This window comes from Dipodomys merriami, unplaced genomic scaffold, assembly GCF_024711535.1.
Source record: "Dipodomys merriami isolate MVZ:Mamm:240054 unplaced genomic scaffold, mDipMer1.0.p SCAF_1, whole genome shotgun sequence".
Taxonomy (NCBI): Eukaryota; Metazoa; Chordata; class Mammalia; order Rodentia; family Heteromyidae; genus Dipodomys; species Dipodomys merriami.
In genome coordinates this window covers 71,161,211-71,185,421 of record NW_027202270.1, presented here as the reverse complement: position 1 = coordinate 71,185,421, position 24,211 = coordinate 71,161,211, and the positions used below count along the sequence as shown (strand labels likewise).

The following is a 24,211-nucleotide window of genomic DNA, read 5'->3' as shown; positions in this document are numbered from 1 at the left end:
GCAACATACTTTTCTCTTCTGAGGAATAAAAAGTCTCTAGACATCTTGACTAGAGGAAATGCTAGTCAAGTATGATTGGTACAAAATATCAGTCATCATAGTAAAATAAAGTAAGATCTCCAGAGGAAAATCAAGCCAAGGACTTTTTTTTTTCTGACGGTTGTGGGACTTGAACTCTAGTCCTGGGCACTGTCCCTCAGCTCTTCAGCTTCAGGCTAGCCCTCTACAATTTGAGCCACAGTACCACTTCCAGTTTTCTGGTGGTTTATTGGAGACAGAAGTCTCACGGACTTTGCTGCCCGGGCTGGCGTTGAACCATGACTCAGATCTCAGCCCCTTGAGTAGCTAAGATTACAGGAGTGAGCCACCTGCACCTGGCTCCAAGGACTCTTTCTAATGCTACTATTACGCTAGATTTTGTTCAATATCTGCAGATTTTTATTAATATATTCAATTCCTTGAAGGCTCATTATTTTTTCCATATGAGAAAATTCACTTATTTTATATATATGGAATTTCTTTTTTGGGGGGGATGGTCCAGTCATGGGGCCTGATGTCTGGGCCTGGGCACTGTCCCTCAGCTCTTCACCTCAAGGCTAGTGCTCTACCATTTGAGCCACAGCGCCACTTCCTGCTTCTTTCTTTTTTGCTTATGTGGTGCTGAGGAATCGAACCCAGGGCCTCATGCATGCAAGGCTCTACCACTGAGCCACATTCTCATCCCCAGCTCTTTAATTTAATGTTTTTATAAGTAATGATAGTTCATATATTTCTCAGGATTTAAGGTCCTCCTCCCCTGAAAATCTCTTTTTAATTTTTATTTTATAATTTCTGTGTGTCTGTGTCTGTATCTATGTGTCTATGCCAATGTGTATACCAGTATTGAGGGATTGAATTCAGAGCCCTGTACTCTTGTTTAGTGTTTTTGTTCAAGGATGGAGTTCTTACATTTAAACAACATTCCAGCTCCAGTGTTGTGCTAGTTAATTAGATATAAGGGTCTCATGGATATTTCCAACCAAGCTAGCTTCAAATTGTGATTCCTGGATCTCAGCCTCCTCAACAGATAAGATTGAAGGTTTGACCCACAAGTTCCTGTCATGCCCTAAAGAATTCAATAGGCAAATACTCCTCCCATTCTTCCTTGAAAACTATTAGATAGAGATAGATATATTTATCCCTGCCTCATCTATTTAGTCATTTGTAATTTCTATAAATTTAAATGATGTTCATTTCTTTTACTTTTTATAAATTTTCTGCAATTTCAAAATAGGAAGGGACTTAATTTTAAAACATGGAATAATTTATTGAATTTATTCTAGAATAAAGATTAGATAATAGTTTGATAACTATTATATAAAAATAAATAAATATGGTAAAATTTTGCCTACATGCCATGTATTTTAAAAAATAATGTTTGTTTGGTTTTAAATATGACAATGTCCTGATTCATTCAAATATGAGGAAAATCCCTCAGATTTATTTTAGTAAATATGTAAACAAAATGGAAAATAAGCTTTTTCCATGCTTGGTATTTTATTTGATTATGTGTAAAGGAAAAGTGTGATGACACATAAGATACCAGCTTTGTGATCTCTGTTATTAATCTTTCAGATTTGTTACTAGAAAAAAACGATTGGAAATGTCAAGAAAAGTGGTAGACTGTGAAGATATCCTCTAGCAAAATAAGTTAGTAAATAAATAAATAACACCACACACACCCCGAAACAAAATCAACAGAATATTCATGAGAAGTTTTTATACTCAACATTGTTATACTTGTTAGTAGATTTGAATAGAAAAGAAAAAGTGTGCACTATGAAATTTAAGTGCAGTTCTACTTCTTTGTGGGTAATTTAAATTGTAATACAATAATGATTTATAGGAGATTAATTAAAATAACTCTATATTATATAGAAATATTTTGATGCTCAGGGTGCCTTGTCAGGATCTCAAAGTCAACTGGGGAAGTTTTAAAATTTCTACCCAAAAGAGACTTAATCAATAAAATCTTGTTGCATTTAGAAAACCTCATCCTACAGCCAGATTCACATAACTCAGATTAAAGTCCTCCTAAACCTTTTTTTTCCCCCAATGGGAGACCTTATTTGAAAGGACATACTTAAGGGATCTATGCAACTCCCCCCACAGCCATTCTTTGAGGTTAATGCTACCTCAAAATTACAATCAATCCTGAATAACAGGGCAAAACTTATCAAATACATACCACAGATATATACACACTGAGGGGCATCTGGGTTAATTCCATATCTTAGCTCTGATAAATGATGCTACTCTGAACATGGTTGTGCTGGTGGCTTTAGTATGGGTGAGTTTATGGTCATTTGGATAAATGCCCAGGAGTGGGATTGCTGGGTCATAGGGAAGCTCTATATTTTGTCACTTGTCATTTAGTCATTCTGCTATCCAGAGTGGTTAAGCAAGTTTACATCCCCATCAACAGTGTGGTAATGCTTCCTTTTGACCTCATCCCCATCAGCATCTGTTAATATTAGTTTTCTTGATAATAGTCATTCTAACTTGGGTGAGGTGGACTCTCAAAGTTGTTTTGATTTGCATTAATTTTATGGGCAGAGATGGTGGACTATTTCTTCATTTATCCTATTGACTATTCTTAATTCTCCTTCAGAGAAATATTTCTTTATGTCTAGGATATTCTTAAGAAAGTATCACAAATAGCTCAATAGCTATGTGCATATGACCATATAAAATGTTCCTTACTGAAATCATCTCCAAGAAGTGGAAGCAGAAGGGTTTTTAAATTGTACTATTTCATTTTTCTTTCTTCTTCCCCTTTGGTTTATTCCCTGATATCACTGTTTTTTTATTTCTGAACACTTTGTCTTGTATATAAGTTTATCTGATTTGGGGAAGAGAATGGAAATTGCAGAAATGGTGGGACAATCAATGAACCAATGCAACAGTGATACTCACTAGACACTATGTTGGAAATAAATTTTACAACTTGGAGGGGAGTAAATGGGAGAAAATGAGGGAAAAAGTAACACTGTTCCAAAAGAAATGTACTCATTACCTGACTTATGTAACTGTTAACTTTTCTGTACAACAACTTTGCAACAAAACTTAAATTAAAAAAAAAATGTCAAAAATATCCCATTGTTCTTTAAATCCTTTCCTATCTCTGACTTTCTTGTAGACCATTAGGGTTCTCAATATTTTAACACCTTTATTCTTTTCCCTAAATATCAGGAAATTTCTAATTTTTCTAACCATCAGTTTCCAAGTCCTTACACTTTTCTATATATGAAGTTAACTTCATACACATACTGTGTACAATCATGTCAATAATTTCATCATCCTATATGTGACAGATAAACAACAAGGAATCTGTGTTAATAACCTGATGCCCACCTACTGCTACCAGGGATATTTTATATCTCATCATATCATTAAGTGCTCATTACAGTTATAGGAACTACAATTTGGGCCTTCTAAAAAGAATAAAACTCCATGAAGCGTGAATATTTACATCAGGAAGCCACGCTTAGCTATAAAACCTTCTAAAAAGACCTGGTTATTATGGTTTGAATTTTTAATTTGAATTGGCTAACTTTTCCCTAACTAATGCTTATATTTTACTATCAGGGGCTTTATAAATCAATAAGGTAGACTATGTTTGTAACTGAATTAGCATTAGTAATGGGCTAATGAGGTGACAGTACTGTGATAAAGGTAATCCTTACTAAGATAAGAAAAGGCTGTCTGTTTTCCTTCAAGCAGCATCAGTCCTGACAGCAAATCTTGAGTGATGCCTCTCCCTCCCAGAAGAAACTTGTAAACTGTAAGGTACAAGAGGTAACTTTCCCTCTGTTTTTTTTTTTGTTGTTGTTGTTGTTGTTTTGTTTTTTGGTCTTTTTCAGAAGTGTATTTCAGGAATGTTTTTTCAGGAATGCAAACAACAGCTATTTTGAAAACATTACCTCTCTAACATGAACTATAGGCATACTTTTTCTTTTGTTCTTTTATTATTTTTCTTTTATTTAATTTTCTCTTTCTTGCTACCAAAATGTCTACTGCTTAAGCAGCCTTTTCTTCATTTTTTCCTTATCTCAACAAACACCAACAATCAGAGCTGTAATGAAATTCCGAAGTCATTTACAGGACTCACATCTCTATCTGCTCTTAGTTGATGATGGCAAAGATGCCTACTCTTTCCTAGGGTGCCAATTGATATTTGCACCAGTGACTGATAAGTGTACTTCTCTTTATATTACCACTGCTTCAATACAATCCCTAGTGGTTTGAGGGGATTTGTATGCAGGAGATTAAGTGCCTGCATTAAGCTAATTTTTGAGATACCGAAAATTACAGTCTGAATGACCTGAGTTTATCAGGAGTAAAGTTTTCAGTGCCTTACATATTACACTGAAACTTTTACTCCTACTGGTTCTATGTAAATTTACTTTTCTACCCTATTTCTATACTCAACACCTATTTCAATATGAATTCAATCTAAGTCTGCTAAAAGTAAGAGATTTAAAAAGACAATTTTATTTTCCAATTTGACATTATAACTAAAGCTATATTCTTAATTTTTAAAAAGTAACATTTTTTCCCCAGGAAGATTTACTCAGTACTAATAAATGATTGCCTTAAATTTTTTTATTCCAAATGAAAAAAATCTTAATATTTACTTTGATTTTTACTTATTCTGTACATATCTAAAGCAATAAGCACTACTTTCTTTTATTTATGCTATCATGTGTCTCCTCTTATAAAACAGTGATTCAAGTATGACTTATAAGTAACTTTAAGAATGAATGTTGTAGAATTCTTTTCTCTTGGAAATATCTTATTTTAAGGTAAGAGTACAAATTACCAACTTTATAATTAGGACAGATTAATTTCAAAAGTGCTCACAACTCTAAATTTATTTATTCTATATTCCAAATCTCAGACTCAATCTTAATAATCATAGAAACATAAAAAAGTTTGAATTAATGTATTACTAGGAATGAAAGTACATCCTTTCTAATAATGACTTCTCTTATCTGCTGCAGTGCCCCAAATCCTCTCATTATATTATAATTATTTGCTGAAGTTTCTCTTAAGGCTTGTGGATTTTACTTACTTGAGAAATTATTTATCCAGGCAGAATGACCTATTATATTAATACACCTTGATGGCACCAATAGTCACAATGAAATCATGACCTACCAGTATGCTTTGAGGTGAATAGTTAGAAGAAGTCACAGTAATATCTGACACTGAACCACTTCAACACATTTGTAGTCACCTTCTTAGTTAACTCTGTCTGTTCACATAAATGGTTACTTCTCCCACCAGTGTTAATAATTGTCTTCTTGAATGACAATCACAGAACTTTCTACTTGACTGTAGCTCTACTTTCAGCTCCCCATTTGGGCTTGGTATTTCTATATTTCTCAAAAATCTGGGCATTTTTTACATAAACCTATTGTATTCCCTCAACTTATTCTGACCCTTCTTTGTTTCTCCTGGAACTAAAACTACTGTAATTCTGGAAAGAATGTCAAGTTCTGAAGTCCAGTAAGGGAGAAAACAAAAAGAGAAGGAGAAATATCAGCCAGTTAACTAACTACAAGGAAGAGTAGAGTTTTAAAAACAAGCGTGGTGCAATTCATAACATTTTTTAGTTCTAGTCAAACAGAATGATATTACTGCATGAAAAATTGCTACAAAATTAAAAAGTTGTTCTATTAATTAGAGTTTAATGTAGAAACAAGCCAAAGTTTTTCCAATTTATTTGCTATAAATATAAGTAAACAAAATACTCTTGTGATTTGCCATGAAATAAATCTTACCACTTCTTTAAGTAATCATAAAATATCGAAATAATCTAATAAATTATGAATCTTTGCTCATGAATTGCACACATACATTTGTGGAAGTATATGTTTATTCTGTGAACAAATTGATATTTATTATAGACTAGCACTGTAATTACTAGTAACTCATTCTCTTCAAATGATAAACCACAACAATTTCTCATATTAACTATCTATCTCTCAACCTCTGTGCACAAATGACTATTTTCAAATTCTGGGAATAGAGGTGAAGTGATTTGTACATGTCATTGTCAATTCTAGACACAAAATTCCTTAACCCAATGTCATTCTCATGTACACCCCGCTATAGTAACATCTTATTATTGTAAGATAATATACTTGGATAGAAAAAGAGGAAGTACTTTCTTCTATATGGTTTATCACATTATATTCTCCTAGTGCATCTACAGAAATATTGGGTAAATCAATAGATACAACAAAGAACAAGCATTCAACTTCTATAATACATCAATATTTTAAATCAGAACTCTCAGTAGTGAGAAAAAGTTGAAAATATAACATGATTTAAAGATTCTCAATACCTGGCTCCCCTTAAAGCAAACAGGGTTTTGGAAACCAGGTCAATAATACAGGGAGGTGAACCAATAAGGAGAAGAGTACTTTGATCTTTGTGATTTTGTGTATAAATGTGTTTTCTAACCTCACTATCTAAGGGAAATCATGTTGTATTCAATTCATCTTCCGAAGAGAGAATTTCATCATGTTCTTAATCATCTAATTGCTAATAAAGGGAAAGGGTAGAAAGAGCACTCATTCACTTATTAATACATCCTAATTAAAGATGCATGATCTAAAACCAGATTTAAAAGAAATTAGAAATGGTTAGGTAGAATATCATTTGTAATATTTACTTATACTAAAGTGTTTGCTGGTTAACTTCTCCCACAAACAATAACAACATCCTATTACTACAAATGAATCTAAAATTCTTTCATTAGCCCATCAAATTAGTGCTTTACGTAGGCTGTAAAATACTATGTGGAAACTACAAGTTTCTGCATTTTCAGATAAGCAGTAAAAGGTTGTTCTTCAAACATGAAATTGAAACATTTAAGAGCATCACTCATCTCAGTAATTTTAATAAGAAATACAAGTAAACCTCTCCTACCCTCTTTTCTCCCCCTCTCTTCCCTCTTTTCTTTCCTCCCTTGGTTCCTTCTTTCTTTCTTTCCTCTTTTCCTTCCTTCCTTCTTTCTTCCCTTCCTATGTTTTCTAATGTTCTATAGAAATCACATAACAAGAAACTAACAAAATGTTATAAGTAAAATAATAATGGAAAATCATACAGTGATTGTGTAGTTATTCAGAACTAAGAAAAATTTGGAAATAGGAAATCAATAAAGAAGATGTGTACATTTAAAAAAGTGATTAGCAAAGACATCCTGAGTGTTATCATTAAATAAAGTCATTTGAGTATTAAGTGGAAGGACAAAAATAAAAGGATTAATATGAATACCGGTGACAATATTACAAGCAGAAAAACAGCTTGTGAAATGACCTTAAGGCAAGGCTAGTGTAGTTAAACTAGACAGAATTTTGGATGGTTAGCATTGATAAGAAAAGGAGAGAGCAGAGGGGATAAAATTGAAAAGGTAAATGGGACCTGATAATTGTGACTTTTAAATATTGTAAGCTCTCAAGATGAGTGGATATAGTTAAGAGATTCCAAGAAAGAGAAAGCATGATCTGGGTTTGGTTTCCATGCATGACTTTTTTAAGTGAAGTATAAATTTGAGGGACAAAGCAAAAAGTCACAGCAAACTCATAGGAATCAATTACAATAGACTAGACAGAAAAGGGAATGGTAATTCAAATCAATAGATTCATCATCTCTTTTGAATAGGTTTGCTAATTATAAAAAGCCTGTAAAGAGGAAGGTTTATAATCAGCAGTGACAGGAGGAAGAAATGCTGTGAAGTTTTAACTGAATTTCTATTAAAATTAAGGAAAATATATCTCTTCTAATTTCACAATGGTGTAATATATTTCTAAAGAAAAAGAACAGGTGTTTGAGGATTTGTTGTTGGACGATTTAATTTTTTAACAAATCCTCAAAGAAACAACTGCCCAATAAATAATTGGGCTAAAGACTTAAAGAAAAACTTCTCTGAAGAGGAAATAAGAATAACCAATAGACACATGAAAAAATGCTCAATCTCCCTAGCCATAAAATAAATGCAAATCAAAAAACATTGAAATTCCACCTCACCCCGGTTAGAATGGCTATGATCAAGAAATCTAATAACAACAGATGCTGGAGGGGATGTGGACAGAAGGGAACTCTACTGCATTGTTGGTGGGAGTGTAAACTTGTTCAAACACTTTGGAAAGTAGTGTGGAGATTCCTCAAAAGACTCCACATAGAGCTCCCCTATGACCCAGCAATCCCACTTTGGGGCATTTACCCAAATGTTTACAAACAAGACCACACTAAAGCTACCAGCACAACTATGTTTATTGCAACATTATTTACCATAGCTAAGATATGGAACCAACCCAGATGGCCCTCACTAGATGAATGGATCAAGAAAATGTTGTATATATACACAATGGAATTCTATGCCTCCATTAGAAAGAATGGCATTGCCCCATTTGTTAGGAAATGGAAAGCCTTGGAAAAAATTATGTTAAGTAAAGTAAGCCAGCCCCAAAGAAACAGGTCTCATGGTTTCCCTTATTTACAATAACTAGTATATGTCTGAGACAAGCGAAAAAAGTCAGATAAGATGATGGTAAGCGAAATGAACCCCAAGATAAGGACACAAATGTGTTTTTTTTCTTGCTTGCTATTGTTTCTAATGTAGTTATAAGGTACCACGTGATTTTGTTGCTTTGTATGTCTCTCCCCCAAGGTATAACCACTGTTTTCACTGTATTTGATGTTGGTATAATTTGTGGAGGGGAAGGGAAAAAAATAAATTGTTTAAATAGGGATACAGATTGACCCATTGCAACAATGAGATGTACAAGAAGCTACGTATGTACAAGACCTATGTAGAAAAACAAACTTTACAATTTAAGCCGGGAGAGGGGTGGGGAGAGCGAAGCGGGGCAGTGAAGTGAGAGGGCAGTAAGGGGAGTGTAGTTGTGGAGATGGGAGGGAAGGGATGGTAGGGGAAAAACAAAGGAGGAGGCAACAATGCTTGACAAGAAATGTACTCATTACCTTGCTCATGTATCTGTAACCCCTCTGTACAATATTTTCACAATAAAAAAAACATAAAAAACGAAAAAAGACAGGAAATTCTGGAAAGATAGAAATTAACTGAAACTTACCATTTTTAGCTTTGCAAGACCTGTTATCCGGCTGCATGATGTACCCCTGCACACAACCACAAGTGTAGGATCCATGTGTATTTATGCAAGTCTGGCTGCAGGAGCCATAAATGGCACATTCATCTTGATCTAAAAGAAAAAGGGATGCTTGATAAGAAATGTACTCATTACCTTGCCCATGTAATTGTAACCTCTCTGTACGGTATTTTCACAATAAAATATTAAAGAAAACACACAAAAAAAAGACGAAAAAAGGAGCAACAGTTTAAAGCAGCTTTATTCTTTAACCTTTTTATTTATCTTTGAACTGAACTTTTTTTGTTTAATTTTGGAAGTACAATATTGTCTGAAAAAAGGGAGAGGTAAGCCAAAAAGGAGAGGTAAGCCTAAAAAATCCCTTTCAAGCCAAAGCTACTGAAACCAAATTCATTGTTGCCTTAATATTTCCTGAGATAATAGATCAAATTTTAGACTAAATCATTTATTATAAAATAACTATTTTCACTTTATTGAGAAAGTAAGATGTGCCCAGATGTGCTCATGAATGTAAAAAAGGCACTGTAATTAGTATCTGCTGAATAGTTCCAGTGTTTATAACACTAACCTTTCTAATTTTTAACCAATAATTAAAAAATAATTTCAAGATGCAACTTAAGTAAGATTCTGGAACCATTCCATTTATACAGTACCCTCACAAATGAAAAGAGGGATATTACCAATCACTATTTAAAGTTTGTTTTATTCTTTGTTGTTCTCCGTCTTTGTCTTTGCTTCTGTCTGTCTCAATCCTTCCTTCCTCTAGTGTCTGATTTAAGATTCGATGAAAAACAGGTACTTAATGATCGCTTACTAACTGGATGAATTAGATTTTCTGTCAATAATAGATTAGTTAAAGAAATACATGATCAATTTTTGGTGCTGACAATCATAATAATCATAAAGTCAACTAATTTGAAGAAATATGACTCTATATATGATGAAATGTTATAATGACATAGTAGACTGATATAAATATAATAAATATAAATATAAAATGTTATAATTATACTATGTATTTCCTCCAAGTAAAAGCATATTGTATTTATGGTAGAAACAAAGAAATAGTGAAATTGCTTGGGTTTTAATATTGTCTCATATCAAGTACAACCTTCATAATAACTTAAGTTCCAAGAAAAAATTCAAAGAAAGGATTTTAAAGAAATAATACATAAATGACAATGGGATGACATAAGAAGTTTAGAATCAAGTTAAACACACACGTATAAAGTCACGTGTTGTGTTACAAAATGATACTGAAAAGACACAACATAGATTTATAAGTGAAATATTTTGTAGACTCCATTAAAGGTGTGTAAAGTACACATACACATTAGGAAAATATGAATTAAATGGATCCTATGATCAGCTTTGTTTTCTAAACGTATCAACTTAAATAAAATGATAGATTGGTGCATGAAAAGAAGAGTTCCTAGAAAATCCTTTCCTAATTTCAGGAAAGGAATTACATGTTAAAAACAAATTTTGACCTAAATCAGTGACAATGTAAATGGAGAATAGGGGAGAGAAAAATTAAGAAATAAAGGAGAGAATATTAGAAATGTAAATGTGATAGAAATTGATACTGTCCAACTTGGAAATAGATTATGTTACAAGTGCAGACTTGAGTGGAAATTCCCTGCTGGAAAAGAGTAAGTACTCTGGTTATGTTAAGTTTGAAGAGTATGTAGTGTATCCTTCAGTAAATATTTAATAAGCACTTGAAAATATATAACTGTTAATAGAGTATCAGATACATAGATACATATGTTCTATGGATATGTATGGATAGAGTATCATATGTTCTATGGAGAAAATAACACAAATGCTGGGCATTTTTAAATTTTAAATGAGAAGAAAATAAGGCTGGATCGGAATAAAGAACAGGCAAAAATATAAGTTCATGAGGTTCTCATGTATAGGACTCAGGAAGATTATAAAGAATTATTAAATAACTTTTTAGAAATAGACTGTTCAAAAGAATTACACACAGAATTTTTAAAATTTCTTCTTGAATTCACCAATTAGGGCCTTGTTGTAGTTGTCTTTGTACAATGTTAATATTTTTTATGTTGTAATATAAAATCTTTTATTATTCACTTTTCACTAAATTTATTACATATATAAATTACCTGTTTTGAGTGGATTTTAGTTTATAATTTTGTAGAGTTCTAGATCAATGTCAACTTGCATTTCTCCCTTGATGAATATGGTATGCACAAAGCTTAAATGTGATCTCAGAGTAGACATGAATGGAAAAGTAGAATTTTAAGGCAAGAAAATAAATAGCATAGAAACCCAGATATATTGAGAAAAATGGTGATATTACAAATGTAATGATCAAAAGTAAACCTCCAGCCGTTTACAAAATAATATTGAAGGGATTAAAACTAGTCTTAACTAGATCTTAAGATAAAAATATATTAAACCAAATTTACTTGAGTTACGAGATTAGAAGCCAAGAGTGATGGGTGGAGAATGAAATAAAAATAAGAAATTGAGGAAGTAAATGCATAATAACTAATGCATAATAACTGTATTGGCTGTATAAGTTTGTCCATTCTCAGGACCACACAATATCTAAAAACAAGAGAAATCCTTACTATCCTTGCCTTTTTTTTTTTTTTTTTGGTCGTGGGGTTTGAACTCCAAGCTTGGGTGCTTTCCTGCACTTTTCAGCTCAAGGCAAGTGCTCTACCGCTTGAGTCACAGCACCACTTCCGGTTTTCTAGTGCTTTATTGGACATAAGAGTCTCATGGAGTTTCCTGCCTGGGCTGGCTTTGAACCGTGATCCTCAGATCTCAGCCTCTTGAGCAGCTAGGATTACAGCCACCGGCGCCAAGCTCCTTGCCTAAATTTTTATATCTATCTTTGCTCTAAGCCATTCACCTTCCAATTATCCTGGAATGTAAGAAAGATATGCCTGATGGACCACATGCCTACAAGGAGTTATGGAGTAAACTATTTCCAAGGAAATGAAAAAAACACAATCTTCTCAGGACAAATTACTAACCAGACAACAGTAGCTTGCTTATTCTGATCAGATTTCTCCCTTGAAGGGATGTCAGAACTTTCCCCAAACATGTCAGTAATAGTCAACCAAGTCATACTTTGACCAGGACTGTTTAACCATGATTACCCATTCACTTCCTACCCCCAACTCTCTTTTTCTATTTAACCCAAAACTCATGTATAATAAAGACCTGCCCCTTCAAGAAATGGGAAATGGATTTGTTGGCTATAAGAAAAGGCAATGTATAGAATGATTGTTCTTTTCTTTTGTTCCTTTTATATGTAAGAAGCGTTATTTTTTGTTGGTTTACTTCACTATGAGAAAGTGAAGAATCAGACTTTAAATGTATATAGAAAGAAGTGAAAATTGATAGACTAAGTCAAGATACAATTTCAGTTCGTGAATTTAGATAAAAGTGGAAAAATGAATAAAAGAAGTAAACATCTTATTTTAAAATAAGAACAAATGAAGAATGCTTAAGTAAGGATGTAAATGGTGAGACCAAGTTAAAAAACTTGTTATTGGATGATACATACAAAATGCATGTGTAGAAAAGTAAAGCCTTTCTGTAAGATTGAAGAGAGCTGCCTAAAACATTTTAAAAGGACAAAGAATGAGACAGTACATTTTGAAAGAAATGGACAAGGGGGCTGTAGAAGTTGCTAACTGTCCATCTCCCTTGGATCTTAAATTGTATTATTACACCATTCAGAGTCTTTAATAGTGTTTCTTCAGCTCTGTAAACTATCCTCTGCCTCCAATCCAAAGTTAGTTCTGCAAGGAACCAAGGCAGATCCAAGTACTAGGAGAGATGTCATCTTCCCCCCAAAACAATGCACAATCATTTTCTTCTTCAAAATAGGTGTATAAACATCTTACATTCCTTGTCCCTCATTCTGGAGACGTTTCCCACATATTTAAGTGCCAATTAAGTTCTGTAGCTAGCTAAATGTTTCAAATTATCAGTGACCTTTCTATCTGACCTCTCACTGCTATTATTAAAATATGGGGGAAAACATACAGCATATAAACACAAACTTTCTTTTGGACTCTTGTTTTACAAATTGCTTCTGTGAAAACCTAAGTTAATAAAAACTTTAAAAGAAAAAGAAAAAAAATATTACTGAGTAGCATAAGGGGCTATTTCAATTAGGAAAGTGTACATTCATATGGAATTAATTAGAGCTTGTCTTAGATTTCTTCAGAGTCATAGCAACCTAAAGTTAGGATAGGTCATGTGAAATCAGTAACATTATGGGAAAGAACAATGTTTGGAGCTAAATCTAAATATTGCTGAAATAAATTTAGTTTTGTGTTTGACAAAGTCCACTTTCTGGACTAATGTCACATAAGTGATTCTTACCTACTTTCACAGATTTTTTTTCAACTTTAACAATATGCATTTCTGTTTCTGCTTTTGTGATACAATTATGCTACCCAGCAGACAAATATGATTAATGATTTCTTTTGTTTTATCTACTTGGCCAGAATGTACTACTATGACACTGATACAACTCCACAAAATTAGCCACAAAGGAATAGATATATCATTGCTTACAATGATGCTTTCAGTTTTAGTTTTCCTTTTTTTCCTTTCGAGGACAATGAGTAATTTGACTGCAAATATAGGTTCAGAGAAGCAGAAATGATTCTCAGGCATAGCTGTCAGAGGGTGAAGAAAGAATAGAAAGGCTTTTGTTTCTATTTGATAATTCCAAGATGATTGTCATGCAATTCTTTACTAAAATACAACAAGAAGAAACTGGGTATGGTTGTGCTAATATGTTTGGTTTGGAGATTAGGGAATGTAAATGTTTGATTTTTACTTTTGCAATAGAAACTGCAAATCCTGATCCCTGGAGAAAGATAGAACAGATGAGTGAGAAAGAGGCATTCATAGGTATCCCAGCCCAATGTGTATCAATGATCAGAGCTGTTTTGAATTATAGATTGCATGACTTTTGTGATTATGATGGATTTAAGGTCACCCTAATATTTTCAGAAAGTCTATATTTGTACATACTTACTGATTGCTTTATTTGCTTTAAAGCAATGTGACATCAATAAATTGATCATTATTTCCCTCCTGTAGCAGCTACAGGGTCTTATAAGAATTTAACTACTGGGGCTCGGAAGGTGGCTCAGTGGTAGATCACTTGCCTTGCATGCATGAGGCCCTGGGTTCGATTCTTCAGCACCACATAAGCAAAAAGAAAAAAAGCCGGAAGTGGCAGTGTGGCTCAAGTGGTAGAACGCTAGCCTTGAGCTGAAGAGCTGAGGGACAGCACCCAGGCCCAGAGTTCAGGCCCCACGACCAGCAAAAGAAAAAAAAAAAGAATTTAACTACTAAATTTTTATGACATTTATATTCTATGCAAAACAAATCCTGATTTGAAAGTCAAGCCTCACATATACCTAAACAAGCAAGGACCCTCTTCAGGAAAACAAGGTGGATCTACACACATAGTTTTTATGTCTCTGTTCTATTACTAAGAATATAGATCACATTATGCAATTAACCTCACAGGATATCTGTTTTGTTATTTTGTCTTTAAGATTTTGAAAAATATTTTCTTTAATGTCTATTAGATATGATTTTTTTGGTGAGATTAGGGTTTAAATGTCAGACCTCATTATTATTAAATTAGTACTCTGGCACTTGAGTCATGAACGCAGCCCTAATGATTTTTTTTAACTTTATAATCTCTGTAGGACTAAGAATGTTGAAGCTGAAGTGTAAAATAATCAGTAAAGCATGGTTACTTAGAAAAAATTATAATTAATAGTAGTATCTTGGGCAGTATAGCTATTCGTTGATTATTCATGTTTATATTTTGAGTATATCTGTATGATGAATATACATACAAATAGTATGTTTGTGTCCTTATATAATAGCTTGAAATATATAGGGATTCATTGTACCATAAAAATACCATGAAAAATTATAAATATATATATATATATATATACACACACACATATCATATTCTCTATGTGTAGCTGCCTGTGCTTTTACATACATATAATTTAACTGAATATAATGGAGAGATAACAAGTTTGTTCAGTATAGTAGAGGGAGTCATTCTTGTTTTACAGTCATTTGCTGTAGAACATGGACTAAAGCTAGCATTATTTGTTTCCTTCAAGGTTCTAGAGACTTAACTGAGGGCCCAATTCATGTAAGGCAAGCCCACAAATATTGAGCAACACTCCCCAAACTATAAGAAATTAAAAGTATTTTTCTCTATCTAGCTTTCTCTCTATCTAGCTGATACAATGTCCTTTGCAATAATGACAGTCATTAGTCACTGAAGAAGTTAAAGAATTAAGTATATTCTGGTAATGACTGATTAGCCCTGGCTGATATTTCCCAATTTGATATTATTTGAATATAAATTGAAATTATATTTCCATAATTTACATGTGAATTTTTATTTTTTGTCAGTCTTGGGGCTTGAACTCTCGGCCTGAGCACCGTCCCTCAGCTCTTTAGCTCAAGGCTAGCCCTCGACCACTTGAGCTACAGTGCCACTTCCAGTTTTCTGGTGGTTTATTGGAGATAAGAGTTTCATGGACTTTCCTGTCCGGGCTGGCTTTGAACCACAGTCCTCAGATCACAGCCTTCTGAATAGCTAGGATTACAGGTTTGAGCCACTGGCATCCAGCTATGTGAAATATTTATATTTATATTTTCAACTTTTAAATTAGAAGACATATAAGGTTAACATAAGTTTTAAGTGGAACACTTAAAGGTCTGAATATACCTTGCTAAATTTCATTCAGGAAGCATTTACAGAGAGTTGAATAATATATAGTTTGAAACTGTTTCCCATAGGCCTATATACTGGGAACTTTTTATGTTGAGCCTATTGTTACTATTGGTATATGAATGAGGGGTTTAAAACTTGCTGCCTACTGGTGGTCCTAGTTCACAGGAAGCCATGGGGTGAATGGGCTTCTTCCATCATCTATTTCCACCGTTGCTACAGACCCAAAGAAATACAGCCAATGAACCAGAGACTGAAACTTCCAGCCAAAATGAACTTTTCATCTTTTCATGCTAATTATCTCTAACAGTATTTTGTTATAGTATCAAACTCAACCAACAAAACTGGTTTATTTCCCACTTACCTTTACAACTTCTTCCATCCTCTCTTATTTCAAATCCATCCTCACAGTAGCATCTAGTATTGTTTCTGACAATTGCACATTTGTACTGACAATTTAGCTGCTGGCAACTTGATAACAATTCTGTAGAGGAAAAAATAAGTGTGATTATTATATTATACTTTATTTATTGTTTAAATTTAAATATTCATGCATAACCTTAATAAATTCTGTTTTTTCCATAAGGTTTCCTTGATTGATATGAAGAAGAAACTATCTTTTTTTAAAGCACATGGATTTGTGTTTGCTTGAAATATTAATAAACTTAAGATCAATTTTTCTTCCACTTTTTAGCATATTACTATTTACAAAGTCACTAATGCATCCAAATCCTAGTAAATTAAATTATTTTAAGAGGAAAAATTTACAGTCAGTGGTTTTCCCATCCATGCCTTTTCTACCAGACACATCAATTGATTTTCTATCTTTCAAGAGCTTGTTTTGATTTAACAATCCATGTGTAAACTTCATAGTAATCAATGTAAATATATTCCATATCAATTATTTATTTTTTTCCATTGGTAGAAAACATGCAAGTAGTAGACATAATATTTCAATGTATCTGAACTGTTTCAGAGGAAATATGTCATTCAAATAGAAGTGTGCAAAGTCTCAGAGCAAATTAGAATTCAATATGATAAATTCTTGAAACATGATGTAATGAGAGTGTAATATACACAATACAAATAATCTCTAATAGAAAAAAAAGATTTGTTAAACTAGAAAAGGTATTTAGATAGAAGATATGGCTATTTTTTAATAAAAATAGGATGATTACAATTTTGTAACATACCACTTGAACTTTTTTCATAGGAAAAAAGTAACCGTATGAAGATCAAAATGAATGACAAAAATATTATTTGCTTAGCTAGTGCTTTAGGAAAGTACAAATTATAATATACAGTGAATAAGAAGTCTACTGTGAGAAAATAAAATACATCTAAAATAAAAATATGCCGAACTGAATATTGAGTATTTCATTAAGAAATTAATCATATATTTTCTTTTATAGTCCAGTTTCTTTTCAATTCTCTTATAAAACATTTTCCCACATTTTCCGCTCCATATTTTTGTATGAGTTTACTTGTGAATATTCTCATTCCCCTTAACTTTCAAATATATTTGAGCTCACTATCAAAGCTCCTGTGCAACTCCTATGTACAAACCCCATCTCTTTCTTGTTCTATGAGCTCTGTTCCACTAGTTTTCCTATCACCACTTCCTTCTATACATATTAAGTCAGGGTTGGCAAAGAGGCAAATCTATGTTGATGGAATTAACTTTCATTAGAACGAAACAACACTCATTATTTACATATTGCCTATGACTACTTTTACACTACCTCTGAGACTATATGGTAACTATAGCCTTAATTATTTATGAGAGCCCCTAAAATATTTTCTGAACCCTACACTCAGCATCAAACATGCTTACTTTCTCACAATTTACAGAAACAATGCCTAAAACTCACTTCTCCTAGTGGTTGTTGCAATTATTAGTCACTTGTTTTTAATAAATGTGTATCAATATTATTTAACCATGCATGTTTATATAGAATATATAGTATATGTGTATTATAGGCACATATATTCATATACACTCATATAAAAAATATATTTATATTATATTTACTATATATATGTTTATGTGGATGTATACTCACTGTCTCTCTTTTGCTCTGTTTGTCAATCCTCTGTTTCTTACTGCTTTTCTAACATATACAACCAGTACTCACTCACTACCAATATTTTAAAAAGTCTTCTAATGCAAAAGTCTCCAATGAAGCCCATGTGAATAAGTACAATGAACTTTTCTTCCTTTTCATCTTCCTAGACCTGTTATCAGCATTTGACAGAGCTGATAGCTCTTTCATTGTTGTATTTATGATTCTTCTTCTAGAAACTACATTTATAGCTTTCTTTCTTTTCACAGCCTCCCCTGCTTGGCTCCTTTCTTTCTCATAAATCTATGTTCGGTGTGCTCTAAGGCAGACATCATGGTATTTCTCCCAATTCATCTATGTGCCACTATCACCACATCACGTCTCCAGGCTTCCTTTTGAGTACATAGCTGTTATACCTGATTTTGGAAGCTACCCATCACGTCTTCAATTTACAATTTCTACTAATGAAACAATTATTGACTTGTAGAAATACATTTCTAGTGTCTTTGATGTATTTTCAATAGAGACAACAATTAACTATTTCAAGTTTGACACTGATGGCTCATGTCTAGTAGGCTAAACTCTGAAGTCATGTTTTGAAATCATCTTAGGCAAGAAAAGTCTGTCAGAATCTATTTCCCTAATTAATCACTAAAAAGCCAGAAACAGAAATGTGGCTAAGTTGTAGAGAAACAAAGCTAAGAGACATCAGTTAATGAGTTTAAATCCCAGTACTGGACAAAAGTCAACTATTTCTAATGTATAGGCTTGAATATTGAGTTAATACAAATTATAAAATAAAAGATGTTGATATTCTTAATGTAGCATGATTGTGGATTTGCCTACAAAACATACTTACATTAAAAACTGGAATTACTGTGTTTAAAAATGTAGTTCCCCTCTAATTCATATGAATTGCTATAAAGAAATTATTACATATAAGATTCTAGAAATAGGTAAATGCTTTGTTATTTCACATTGTACAGAAGGTGAGCTTGATAGTTGTTAACTGACTGAAATTTATACAGTAAAACTGTGACAGAAATGAATAGTAACACCAGTTTGAATGCAAAGTTCATGTTTATGATACATGCTCTGATCTTTACAATCTTTATGATTCTAACCATGAAACATTCTTTAGTCCAACCAATTATTGTAATTTTATGTGCATCCTATATATACTTAATTACAGATTAGAAGAAATGTTTCTCAAGCCTGGCAATGATGGCTCACACCTGTAGCCCTAGCTACTCAGGAGACTGAGATTAGATAATGGAGGTTTGAAACCAACTGGTGCAGGAAAGTCCATGGGACTCTCATCTCCAATAAACTATTCAAAAAACCCAGAATTGGTGCTGTAGCCCAACTGGTAGAGCACTCACATTGAGCAAAAAGAAGCTCGGAGACAGAGCCTTGACCCGGAGTTCAAACCCCAGGAAGAGAAAAAAATTACATCTTTTTTTTTTTTGTTTTACTTTTTGTTGCTCGTGGGTCTTGAACTCTGGCCCTGAGTGCTGTCCCTCAGCAATTCAGCTCAAGGGTACTACGACTTGAGCCATGGCGCCACTTCCAGTTTTCTAATGGTTCACTGGAGGTAAGAGTTTCATAGACTTTCCTGCTCAGGGTGGCTTGAACAGCGATCCTCAGATCTCAGGCTCCTGAGTAGCTGGGATTACAGGCGTGAGCCACCGGCACCCGGCAAAATTACAATTTTTTGTGTCATATCAATAAATCAACAAAATTACCTAACTTTCAAATGAGAATTAACGAGACACCATTTCTAGTCCATCAAATTAAACTAAGTCCTAAGGACAGTTAATTTCCTTCATAAAGTTAGGTAATGGAGTTGACAGATTTTGTTTGATTATCGTTGAATCAATGCAAAATGGGCATGGATTTATGTGATATTTTAGTTTAATATATTTTTAAATTTAATTTATTTTTAGTATATATTTTATTGTAAGGATACTGTACAGAGAGGTTACAGTTACATGAGTAAGGTAATAAGTGCATTTCCATTGTTATCTCCTCATTGTTTTTCCCTCTACCATCTCTTACTGAGTAGCTACTCAATAATAAGCACTTTGCTGGTGTTCCAGGGGTACAAACTTTCTTGGAGAGACATGAGGATATAGAAATGAAAAAGGACAGGAACATGAATAATAGCTATAATTTATGGAAGATAACCACTTAGGTTGAATCATAATACAGATTTCATGATTTAGATTTAACTAGGACCTAGATATGATAGGAAACATCTGAAGAACAGTTATGCCGGCATTTAATATACAAATATTCAAAGATAAAAGTCTTATATGAATTCCTTCTAATAAAGGAAACAGTATAAAAATAACAATTAAAAAGCAATTGAGGGGAGAGAAGGAATTGGGAGAGAAGGAAAAGTATGATGAGATTGATGATGTTGATCAAGACACAGTATACTTAAGAATTGTCATATTGAATGGCAACTCCAATTAAAGATACCAAAAAATGTATAAAAATAAAATAAAATAAAGGGGAAGTAACTGTGTTGCTAATCTATACTATTTAATGTAAGAAATAGGTAGAACATTGCTTTGAGGAGAAATTAATAGATACAGTAGAATTTTCATCTTAGGAGTTGGGATAGATGTATTTCTTGTTATTCAACACAGAATTTGGTATACATTGACTTGTAATTTTTGAAAGTACAAAGGGTAGTGAAAAAGATGAAGGGAAAATAGAGGGGGATACATTGGAAAGAACTGCCATTATGGGGAGGGAGAAATGATGAGGAGAATTAATTAGAAACTACAAAGGGACAAAACTACAAATATGAAAAGTCAGTTGACATATAGGTTTTAGGTGTTAGGTGGAGGTGGTGCTAGTTGAAAATAGAAAAAGAGACAAAGATAAACTAGCTTTTGATTCATTAGATTTGTCCTACACTGGAATTTATGTGTGCACCAAATGTAGCCAGGGAATTATTAACAATTATTCCATATGTAAAAATTGTGCATATTGATTGCTCTAACTGATTGTGAATAATTAAGAAGAACTGGAACTCTAAAAAACCAATTCCAAAATTTGGATTGATCATGAAACAATACTAATTAGTGTAAAATTATCTATTTGGACTACTTATTATTTATGCTCCATTACAAACAACACTGCTATGACTATATACATAATTAAGGGTGCAAAAGATAAATTTTGTGGAAATTGTGCTTATAGTATTAAATTTAACAAAGTGCCTTTCATTTAGCAGTCACTGGTTCATGAGACATTTTCGCTCATGTGGATCTTATACTGACATAGAAAGACTGCTATTATAGAAGGGGGTAAAATATGGCAAGTGAACATAGATGTGTAAACATGTTATCAAATCTCCATTTCTCAGTATTATCACAAAATAGAACCATCCTTTGGAGTAATGTATAAGAAATAATTATTTGGGGATTGAGTCGAGTTCAATTGATAAAGACTTTCTAAACATAGACACACTTGGTTCTATTATATTTTTTAACATTTTTCTGTCCTGATTAAAATTATTGAGAATAACATTTTAAAGAATACCTTATGAAAATTCATATATATGTGTATGTATATATCAAATGCAAGATCATAATTTCTAATTAGTGCATAGCTTTTAGGTATTTAATCCCTAAACCATCTTTGACTTAGAAAGAGATTTGGGAATTAGATTATTAAATTTTACTATTAGGGAGTTGTAAAATGGACCCTTGAGATATAAGAAGAAATTCATACAAAATCTGAGTTCTCTTTCACCATTTATCATTTTTTTATTTTCTTGAGTGGTGATAGCATTTCTTATATAAGGAACTAAGCTACAGAACAAAAAGTAGCTTATCTCTAATATTGGTTTTAGTCACTGCAAGCCATGTAAGCATGACAAGAAATAATTAAGTGTTCATCATTCTGGCTTATTCTTCCTGGGAAAAATCAATTGATCACATTTTCCTAATTGATTTTTATTTAAGTCGGAGCTAAGGACCTGGCTTATAGCCATGTCATGTGGGAAGAAATGGTGTGTGCCTTACCTTGATCTGAACCTTAATGCTTTCCAACCATCTTTTCTTCACACCAGTCAGCTGGCTGGTGGGATCCAGAAGAAAGCTCATAGGACCTAGGGATGGCACTGTCCCCAAAAGTAAGAAAACCAAGATAGACCAGATTCCCCTCAGTAGATGAATGGATCAAGAAAATGTGGTATACATATACAATGGAATTCTATGCCTCCATCAGAAAGAATGACATTGCCCTATTTGTTAGGAAATGGAAAGGCTTGGTAAAAATTATATTACGTGAAGTAAGCCAGGCCCAAAGAAACATAGATCCCGTGGTTTCCCTTATTTGCAATAACTAGTACATGTGTAAGACAAGCAGACAAGGCCCAAACCTATGTACATATGAACATATAAGATATTAAGCAAAAATGAACCCCAAGATAGGGACATAAATACTTTTTTTTCTTTCTTTCTGTGTTTCTAACATATTTATAATGTACCATATGATTTTTTTTGTTGCTTTGTATGTTCCTCCCCCACAGTAAAACCCCTATTTTCACTGTGTTTGATGTCAGTGCCCTGCATCTTGTATATGCACATCTCTAAATGGGGAAGGGGAAGGGAAAAATGCTTAAATAAGAATACATGTTGACCCATTGTAACAATTAGATGTACAAAACACTATGTTGAAAACGAACTTCAGTTTGGGGGGGATAGTTGTGAGGTGGGAAGGAAGGGATGGAAGAGGGAAAAGAAAGGAGGAGGCAACAATGCTCAATAGGAAATGTACTCATTACCTTGCTTGTGTAACTATAACCCCTCTGCACAGCATTTTTACATACAAAAAGAAAAGAAAAAAAGAAAAAGAAAAAATAAAAATGATGCAAATTAATGAGAAACAAACAAACAAAAAGAAAGAAAACCTAGACAAAATGTGGGAACTGCTGTGAGTCAACAATGATGTTGGCAAGCCTTCCAGTTTTCACAGGTTGAAATTTCCTCTTTATAAGGGTATAAACTTAATTCACTGTGGAATAAGGTAGGGCAACTTGTAAGCATTAATAAGGTTAAACTAAATAAAGTAGTGTCCCCACTGTTCAGTTTAGCTGGTCTGAGAAGGAGAGGGAGAGACATCAAAAGCCATACACATACCCATGTCTTTCGCCGTGTACTACCTGTGTCACCTAAGGACTTCACCAGCAAGGTCATCACTAGTTTAGCCTTCCAACTGTGGACCTCCAAAATGAGCAGTCCAAATTCACTCTTATAAATTACCCAGTTTGTAATGTTATGTCAACTCTAACTGAAAATTATTTACAAAACTGATACATCAAAGAAGCTGTGATGTTCCTCTATTACATAGGCCCTCTATTACATAATATCATCATGATAGTGAATGAGAAAACTGTCTGTACTTGTTTTCCACATCGCTAAAAGGGGAGATACTACCTGTAAGGTAATTGTGAAATACAGATCAGGTAAGAGTGCAAATTTCTTAAAGACATTGCCTGACACATAGTGATTATATTTATTACTAGTGTTACATTCACTGTCACTTAACTCAACCATTCACTCAAAAAAAAATGTTTCCAATGTTCTTGTCAAAATGTAACTTCTTTACAAACCTTTATTTAAATAAAACTTGTTTTCAGAAATAAAAAAACAAGCAAACTCTTTTTAAATATTGGGGGCTACACTTATTTATGGTCTATAGTTATTTATTGCTACCTTTATGACTTATAATCAATCAATTCATATCAAGAATGTATTCACCCTCATATCTAAAATATACTTGGAACTCAAAAAATTAAACCACCCAGCAACAAATCCTCAAAGAAACAACTGCCCAATAAATAAGTGGGCGAAAGACTTAAAGAGACGCTTCTCTGAAGAAGAAAGAAGGATGGCCAATAGACACATGAAGAAATGTTCAACCTCCCTAGCCATAAAAGAAATGCAAATCAAAACAACATTGAGATATCACCTCACTCCAGTTAGAACAGCAAAAATCAAGAACTCTAACAACAACAGATGCTGGAGGGGATGTGGACAGAAAGGAACCTTACTTCATTGTTGGTGGGAATGTAAACTTGTTCAACCACTTTGGAAAGCAGTATGGAGGTTCCTCAAAAGACTTCACATAGATCTCCCCTATGATCCAGCAATCCCACTTTTGGG

The 24,211-nt window shown here is 33.2% G+C and overlaps 1 protein-coding gene across 5 annotated transcripts in view; it reads right to left on the bottom strand.

Moving 5' to 3' along the window:
* Lrp1b (LDL receptor related protein 1B) overlaps positions 1–24,211 on the bottom strand; it is a 1,866,674-nt gene that overhangs the window by 965,769 nt on the left and 876,694 nt on the right. For all 5 annotated transcript variants that reach the window (XM_070023764.1, XM_070023773.1, XM_070023793.1 and 2 more), the window contains exons 4-5: positions 16,328–16,447; positions 9,147–9,275 (exon numbers count right to left, since the gene is read on the bottom strand). In XM_070023764.1, the coding sequence (XP_069879865.1) occupies positions 9,147–9,275; positions 16,328–16,447 (249 nt within the window). The remainder of the gene's footprint in view (positions 1–9,146; positions 9,276–16,327; positions 16,448–24,211) is intronic.